Source organism: Rhagoletis zephyria, unplaced genomic scaffold (genome assembly GCF_001687245.7).
Source record: "Rhagoletis zephyria isolate East Lansing unplaced genomic scaffold, Rhagoletis_zephyria_1.1 Rzeph_scaffold_03652, whole genome shotgun sequence".
Lineage (NCBI taxonomy): Eukaryota > Metazoa > Arthropoda > Insecta > Diptera > Tephritidae > Rhagoletis > Rhagoletis zephyria.
In genome coordinates this window covers 838-10,252 of record NW_016160735.1, presented here as the reverse complement: position 1 = coordinate 10,252, position 9,415 = coordinate 838, and the positions used below count along the sequence as shown (strand labels likewise).

Sequence of the window (9,415 nt, the reverse complement as noted above, 5' to 3'; positions counted from 1 at the left end):
GGCAAAGCAGTTCTGAGCTGAGATTCGAATTCAGCGACCCAAAATCTATTAGAAATGGCCAGCCTTATCTCAGATAAAATTTTCATGCCGAACTGTGTTACCGGGGCGTATGATGAACGCGAGAATGAGAAACCTTTGCCTCGAACAGTGATGCCAGTTGTGCGTAATTTTCCTATTCGAAGGATATTTTGCAATTATTAAAAGTGGAAAAGGAACGTTTCAAATATAAAATAGAGTTTCATGTAAAACAAGAAATATTAAATACCACATACATATATATATATATAAAGTAAGAGTTGCTTTTGAATCGAAAAAGGTCAAGTTATTAAACTTTAAAATCACCAAAAACCATATTCGCTTAAACAATGCAAATAATTTATAACAGTGATACTTTTAAGATGGCCAGAAAACCCTTATCTAAAATTTGTGTGTCTTAACTGAGTATTAACAAAATTTTATAAAAGCTGATATTTCAAGTCACGAATTTCTTCAAAACCCTCGCTTTTAATAAACACTGCAACCCAGTTATTGTTGTTTTTAAATTCTATTAGGCCTTTAATGAGCCATCTATCGACCTTTGTTCAAAGCTGAATTTCGAAAGAAAATGAATTCGGTCCTGTCCATGCTAAGTTTTCCTTTCTGCTAGAGTAGACATGCTTTTAATTCGTTGGAAATTTTGTGGGATTCTTTTATTAAAGATGTGGATAATTGAGATATTTTTCCCGATTTTCGTGATAAATTTAACAGAGAATGTCTGACACCGGTGGTCTCGAACTGAAAAACCGTTGTAAAGTCGTAAGTCTATTCTGGCATATGTAGCGACTGCGTCGAAGCGTACCTTATCGGTTAGAATTACAAACCTAACCATCGTTTTAAGGTTTTTTTTTGGCCGGCCTTTTCGGACTGCCGACCATTGTGCTAACGTCGTTAAATAATAATTACAGTAATTTTCGAAATTTCCTCAAACGTTCATAACAAAAGGAAAATGAGCATAAATTGGAATTAGAAAAATTATAGCGTATGGCATTAAGTGAATGTAATCAACAACATTTAGTCGATAATCATGCGACATTTCTTTAACAAACTGACAATGGTGAATTAGCTTAACTTAAATACGTAAGAATATATTCTGTTCTTCATTATTATATATACAAATATACATACATACAAAAATTCATACAATATGCAGACATTAGGGTGCTTCTTAAAACGTTAACATCGAAAAAATTTATTTGAAATTTTTTAATTTTCTTCGATGTTTTTATTTTCTACATAGAACGAAATGAGAGGGTGACCCATACAAAATTTTGATTTTAACATTTTAAGAAGTACCCTAGTATACACACATTTTGTGTGCACTTGTCAACTTACTTAACTGCCAATCTTGCTACAAATTTTTTCCTACAAATTAAATCAATTCACATACACACACACATATGTACATACATATGTAATAGCAAACATGCACCCACCCATTCAACTTTAATCGAGATTCGCACGATATTTAATTATTTAAACTAACGAAATTTCGAACAAACCTGCGGACAAGTTAAATGAGGCACGCATCAGCCAGCAAAGCGGCCGCCGCAGTAAATAATGACATTCGCTGGCTGGGAAATTATTGCAATCATCCATAATTACGTTCATACATATTTGTAGATTAATTAATAATTGCATAGTAGCCGGCTACTAATTAAGTTCTGGTCGCAAAAATTTAATCAGATATAAAGAGGATTCGCGATATATGTAGTGTGTATTTCAAAAAAGCTGCAATTAAAAATAGTTTTCTCCTTTTTGCCGGAAATGCCATCACGCAGATATTAAGTGTGAGTAAAGTTGAAACGAAAAAAAAAGTATAGACTTACACATGTATTTATCTATTTGGAAATAAAACATTTAATATGTATGTACATAAAAGCAAATATTTTACACAACTTTGTTGAAACAATTTACCTGTTGAAAAAGTTAAAATTATTTTTAAAGGTAGTCATTTACTTTGAAGCCTCTAATTTGCTACGAAAATGATAGTGAATTGTTTTAGTGACTCGCTCAGCCACGAAAGTCTTATCGGCTCGTAATTTGTGTGGCGTGAGCTTAGGAAAATGGATATATGTACATATGGATAAGTATGTACATGCCGTTTTTTTTTTTAACTGAAATCGGAAAAGGTATTTGTATAGTTAATTGCTTTCTCTATTTTTTTGCGTTATTGAAAATGTGATGTTTTTTCATTTCATATTTTATAAATGAATATATATTTAGCTCATTCTACAAACAGAATTTCAAACTTGGGACAAAAAAAGAAGAAAAACCTACAGATTTTCATCAGAATTCCAACTTTTTAATCAGAATTTTTGCATTGAGTTCGAGTTGGCACTTTTATAGTCCATTCTATTTTAGTATGCAAAGTGCAAGTTTAAAGATGCTAAAACCAGAGAACGTATATAAATAATAAAAAAAGACTCTCTAAGGCAGGGGTTCTTAAACTTTTAAGATGATTTTGTGGAACCCCACATCAAATTACTAAAAATCAAAGGCAGTGCAATTTAAATACGAATAAACACTTTTACTAGAAATACTTTAAATACTTTAAATACTTTAAATTTTAATGTGAAGAATGAAATTATTTCACTGTTAGTAATTATTGTATAAAATAGTAGTTCGATATAATGTCTGAAAGCTGTATCAGCATTTCAGGGGTAGCATCCAATTTCGACCTGAATCTGTTTTTTGTATAAATAAGTGTAAGCTGAAAACCCTGTCGACGGAGTACGTTGTGACAGAAGGAAGCAAAGTTAAGATGACCCTTTTTAGCGACTTCATGATATTTACTCTTAACACTAACCCAAAACTCTCGCAGAGACATAGATATTTACAAATCGTCGCCTGGGTAAAAGATTGTCGTTTGTTAAATTCGGCAGGTTGTGCGAAATCGCGATTGAAGTTTGGAATGCATTTTCTCAAAAACGCGAAGATAGATCTTCTTCAAAGTCTCTGAAAATGTTCCCATTCTTTGATTCCGGCCGATAGCAAATCTTGTAGACAAATCACTACCCCCTAGGCCATCGTCTCTAGCTCAAAAGCCCATTTTGCCGACACTGCTTAATGAGCAGTGCTTATAAATAGGGGCTTTTTGACTTCTCCTTTTTGTGTGGGAGATGTCACTTCTTATGTATGCATGTACGTACATATTTATATTGTTTACGTTTCCAATAATTCCGCAGGGTGTGTCTCTTTTATGGTGAACTGCTAAGTGGCACGTCGGACGTACGACTGAAATGTTGGAAGTGTTCGTAGACATAACTATTTGTATTTGCAGGCTTGATTTTTCATTAAGAACTTTTTCTAGTTACATACTCGAGTATGCTTTTTGAGATATACAATTTTCTTACTTTACTTCAGCGCAACTAAAACATACATACATATGTACGTATTAAGGCAGTTTTATTATGTCAATGGTTGCATGCAAACAAACTGTTTTTTTAGTCCTTGTCTTGATAAGTAGGCGATATAAAATGCCTGCTGTTATTTTTTTGGTTTTTACACATTCTTGTACTTCTACCATTCCTTTCCCTGCAGGGAAAGCTACTAGTTGTGAACTAGAATTCAGCCCAACTCCATCTTGTTTCCATACTAGTGACTGGTATTTTCAATATGGCCTACGAAATGTCAAGTGTACGGCTATGCATTAGCATTACTAAATATTTAGTAGCATCATATTGGTTGACGACTATCACGTCAATTCATCTCCCGTGAAAAGAATAAGAAATCACTAGGGTGCCAGTTTGGAAATCCGAGCATTTTTTTTAACTTAGGTTTTTTATTGTACATTTTTTACAGTACCAGATGCGGCAATTTTCTCGCGACGCCACATCCGAATCTTTTGAGAAAAGTAATTAATTGCGTTTTAGTTTTCGCTTTGACAATTCAAAGGCAGATATAGGAATAGGATAGTTATGTTTCATATCTACATACATATTTATGTACATATCGCACTTTAAATTGAAAAAAGTCACAACTCAAAATTTTTAAAAATTATTTTTTTTGCGATAAAACAGTTTACTTGCCCTGATTCTAACGTCCGCCAAAATTTTACCTTCATCACTATCTTCTTTAACTGGAAAAATATTATTAAGATTGCTTTTGTTTTGCTTGCGTCACTTGTGCAGCATTAACAGGTTTTTGGCTCTCCAACACATTTGGGATTTTTCGAGTTGTAGCGCTTTTTGATTTACGTTGCGATATGTATTTATTTGCGTAACTAAGTGCCCTCAACTGATGGTCTGATCTTTCGCCGATTCATTTTTATTGGCGATAATGTGACTCAAGGACCATATAAAAAGTGGTTGCAGGATGTTGTGTGAGAGTTCGTTACATGGGTGACAACTTTATTCTGCTATTATAGGGCAAACTACTGTGGAAGTACAATGCTGTAAAAAGATGTAAAAACGAGTTAAGTAACTAAACATTATATCCTTCACATCGTTCTTATCATTGTAGAGGGCCTAAAGACTTCCACCTTGGCTCAAATTAAAGATCTTGAATAGCACTATAGCGTACTTGTTATTCGAGTGATATAAAATCGTGAGAAAAAAAAGAAAAAGTGAATTTCTTAAATTGAGGTGCTAAATTTTTTTTTGATTTTTTAACAATGGAATCGTGTTTCTCGTCTCAAAATCTATAAAATTAGTGTACTAAAACATACAAAAATGGTTTTTTGGAACAAAACCGGTGGATTTTGCATTTTTTTTCGAAGAACACTATTTTTGACCAATTTTTTTAAGGTCAAGGAGTAATTGTGGGTCAATGGCAGTATTTTTCCGTGAAAGGGAATAAAATTAGCTTTCAAAACCATTTTGTTTCAATATTAAAATATTGCTTCTGTTGAAAGCGCTACGACCGTCTCCGAACCGCATTTAAGTAGAAGCTTTTTGTGGCAGAAATGCGCTCGAAGGTTTTCTCTTGCCTGCCGAGAGCCTCGGATCAGGGATCGAACCTTGTTCTCTCTGCAATCCGAGACGTGAGTCCGAAATGCATTTTTTGTGTCGGTATAATTGAAAGGCCTGGGCGTCTTCAACGGCGGTCTATTCAATTTAAATGAGTTACAACAGCTGGGGTTATTTGAACTATTTTAATTTTAAGTTTTTCCATGCCCAATGAAGCGGGAGACACTTGAGTCATAAAATCCAAATATATGGCTGCAAGTTAATGCAACATCTGCTCAAAGCTATCTGTGCTTTTATGCTATATCAAAAATTTAATTTACAAACTTTTTCCTGTTCAGAATTATCAAATGCGGCATTTAAAGTGCAAACATTTCAAACATTAAATTACACTTTTGACAGAGTGCCAAGTGATACCCTACAACGGAAGCGGAAACAGTTCAATGAACTTGCCTGAATGCAACAAAAAACGGGAATGACCAGCCATGGAGGGGGGAAAGGTTAGGAATTTAGGTGGAATATGTATTAAGCGGCGCAGCTCATAATTAACGGGCATTCATATGCAATGGCGGGCGCCAGACCGAATGCAAAAAAAAACAAACATGAATTGAGGTTTGAAACAAAAACGACGATAATGCGAACAAAATGCAACCCTTTTATTAGAACAGTAAGAGCATACTGTGGAAGGGGAAGTAGGTGGAGGTGTGTGTCAAGTGGGCAAGAGTGAGGGCGGCACGTAATTGGAGAAGAAGCGAGCAGTGATTAGTGACATGCTATAGCGGATTTGGCGCTGCATCGGAAGGCAAGAGAAAGACGAGAGGAAAGCCAAAAAGGAAAATGTAAATGAGGCAAATAAGATCGGAAAGTGAGATGTAGTTCGGGTCGAGCGCTGAAGGAAACGAAAGCCGCTGTGTAGACCCAGTAAAAAAAAAAAAACGGAAAAACAAAGTCTTTCAAAAACTTGTAATTCTCCAATTTATAACTACGATTACTGCAAAATTGGTTCCGAATTTTCTCTTCTAACAAATATAGGCTCTACTTTCGTCTTTTTCCAGTCACTGAGTTCTTCGAAACGCGTTCAGAACCGAAATGAAACCAATCAAGAAATACTATTTAACTTAAATTTATTTACGTTTTGCTTTTAATTAAAAAAAAAAAAAACTTTTTCTAAATGCTTTTTGTTTTTTATTTTTGATCTGTTATCACTGTTGCAACTTTCGTATGTGTACATATTTTCAGTATTCCGCGAGTGTCTTTCGATGGTAAGAAATCGAGATGATGTGCCGCACTAAAGTTTTTTTCAAAAGGTCTATGAACCACAAGTAAAATGTTTAGAAAACCAACTCACCTGCTGTGCAGCCTAATGCCAATGCCAAGAGCAATGCCAGGATATGCGCTGCACTGGACATCGTTTCCGCTTTAAATAGTTGTTTTTGTTTTCGCAAATACCAAATTTTTTTTTTTTAATTTTCGGCTGTAAAGGCACTTGTTGCTTAATAAATAAATGCAGCTAATCTTTAGATATGTATGTATGTATGTATGTACTTTTGACTTTAGATTTTTGTTTTCTTCGGTGCAGAATAAAAACACGCCCACACACAATTTTCCCAGTAATTCGCTGTGCCAAAATCGAAAATTATTGCATTATGCACTTTTTTTAATTGGCAATTATTTTTGAAATTTTTCAGGTTTTATTTGGTTTTCTAAAATTAATTGCGCCGCAAAATTATTTTCACAAAATATTGCACATAAATTTAAAATTTTTTATTTTTTGAATCAATATTTTTCAAAATTTTTAAATTTGTGTCCCGCTTGCAACTGGCCACTAAACACTACCGCACGCCGACAACGCTGCTGACTGACTGACAATGGGGTAACTGATTGTGTGCGTCTTTGGCTTCCACAAGCTGTAAGTTAGTATTGCACTCGTCGACAACCAAAAGCGAACTGAGAACGGCTTGCCAAGCTTTGGGCAAATGCGTGCGAATTTCGACGACTAGGGCGGCCCGATTCCCCCCCAGCTACATAGTTCTACATATATACATACATATTATAGTGAAGTGTTCGACTATGTGGCTGTGGTTATGTTTTTGTTTCTGTTTGGCCGGCAATGTCGTGTGGCACATTCAGCGGGCGTATGGGCAGTGGTCACCGGCACACATACACTTCGTTCGCACACACACACAAACATATGTACGTATACTTATGCATGTCGCCATTGTGTTGGAGGTGTTTCCTTTGGTTTGCTTAGGGCTGTATCGGTACTTAGGCTACGATCACTACTTTCACGGTTGACAGGATTTGAAGCGGGAAGCTGCCTTAATTCATTTGTACTAATCCACAGAAAACTTAGCACAGTTTGCTTCTATTTTGGAACGTGCCTTCATTAAAGCCAAAAGCTCATTAGATGATTTTCGTGATGAAATTTTTATCGCTACTAAATCGCCGGCATTGCGTGCGTGGCAATGCGTACTTTGGCTCACTGTCTTTACTCGATATCGTATAACTTTTTTACGGTTCAATATACATATATGTATTTTCTGAGAATACTTGTACTCGTTTATTCGCATTTTTTCGAAAACCGATACTCAAGATTTCAAAAATATTAAAGAATATCGATTGAAACCGGCTTGCAAAGAACGAGTCAATCACCCTATTATGTACATACATATACATATACGAAACCAAGTGGCATTTTGAATTTTGCGATTGAAAATTGCATGAAAAATATCACTTGATATTATATATCGCATGATATGAAATCGCATCGCATATAATCACGTGATGTGTTAAAAATTTCAAAATCTTACATACATATATGTATGTATGTAAATAGAAAAAATATGTATTTGAGATATGTTATGTCATATTATGCAATGTTATGTTATGTTATGTTATATTATGCAATGTTATGATATGTTATATTATCTTATGATATTTTATGTTATGTTGTTTTGTTATGTTATGCTATGTTTTGTTATGTTATGCTATGTTTATTTATTTTATATAGTATTATTTTATGTTATGCTGTGTTATGTTATGTTATGTTGTGCAACGCATATCACCTCAACTTATTGCAGCTGACATAAAATCGTCTCAACACCCTCATCTCACCTAACATCAACTACTCTCAGTTCACGTCAACTCTCCGCATTTCACCTCACCTCAATTCACCTCACTTTAACTCACCCAAGCTAATGTTATTTAACCTCAACGCACTTTATCTCAACTCACCTCACCTCAGCTTAATTCAACCTAACTTACCTTTACTTATCTAAACTCACCTCACCTGAGATCATTTCACTTCACTTCACTTTAACTCAACTCCCTTTAATTTTAGTACATAGTTGGATTTCAACCGCTGGACGAACACTACCCTATAAACATTTTGGCAAACGTTCGAAAATGACCTTCGATGTCCAATATGCATATCGAACTGAAAACGAACTCATAATCAACCTTAGTTTCCCAACGTTCATAATGTATTGGAAATACACTCGAGATGGGTTCGAAAAAAAATCAAAACCATAGTAACAAGAGAGGAAGTGAAATCCAGCTCTTTCTCAAATGGAAATATAAGACAATCACTCTCTTTCATTAAAATTTCAATTTGGTAATGTGCTAGATTTCGAATTCATAACCAAGAAAAAATTCATTGGATAACGAAGGCCGAGAATGGTCTAGTTCTCGAATAGAATACTTATCTATTCCACACTAAATAGTTATCGAAGGTGAGACTCGATAAAAATATTGGTTTTCCAATCATTTTCGAATTGTTAACCAAGCCCAATGTTTATTATGTTGTTGTCATAAAAAGCTAATGTATGTATGTAGACTATATTCCCAGGCTAGATTTAAAATCAAAAATTAAGTTATACATTCATTGTAAGAATTGACACTTAAATCATTATTCATCAGATATGTGTACGTTATTATGCATCCTTGTGACGACAACAAAAGTATGCATTCTACCTCTACCCTGCAGAAAAAAGTTACCAATTGATAAAAAATAACCAACTTGGAGTTAGCTTTTTTGCGGAGTTCCTATAAAACATATAACTTGTAGTTAGCCACAAATGCAGACGTAAACGGGAGATTGTTTTCTCTATTTAAACAACAAATTTTACTTTGAATAAACTTTCTTTCTGCACTTCAGAAATACATTTTCGATTTGAGGACAAATAAAAGGAAGATCGACGTTTTATATTATCGTTTTAAAGTTATGTCTGACGGAGTTCGAAAATGGGACAACCACCAGCAGAATATGTAAACAAATATGAAATATAATAAAATAAAGTAAATAACTAAAAATTAAAAAAAAATATTTTGTTCTTCTTACTGATATTTTATGTCCAAAAGTAGTTAGTTAGAAGTTAGTTGACTTGAAAGGCAGAGGTAACCACCCTTGACTATTTCGCGGTCATTGCCATAGAAATATAAAGAAAATTTACAGATAATAGTGACCTTTAGTT

At 34.3% G+C, this 9,415-nt stretch overlaps 1 protein-coding gene across 2 annotated transcripts in view; it reads right to left on the bottom strand.

Annotated features, from left to right (window-relative positions):
• LOC108369410 (uncharacterized) overlaps positions 1-6,893 on the bottom strand; it is a 29,757-nt gene extending 22,864 nt beyond the window's left edge. For both annotated transcript variants that reach the window (XM_017624509.1, XM_017624510.1), the window contains exon 1: positions 6,292-6,893. In XM_017624509.1, coding sequence (XP_017479998.1) covers positions 6,292-6,352 — 61 coding nt within the window. In that variant the 5' untranslated portion in view covers positions 6,353-6,893. The remainder of the gene's footprint in view (positions 1-6,291) is intronic.
• Positions 6,894-9,415: the final 2,522 nt, after the last annotated feature.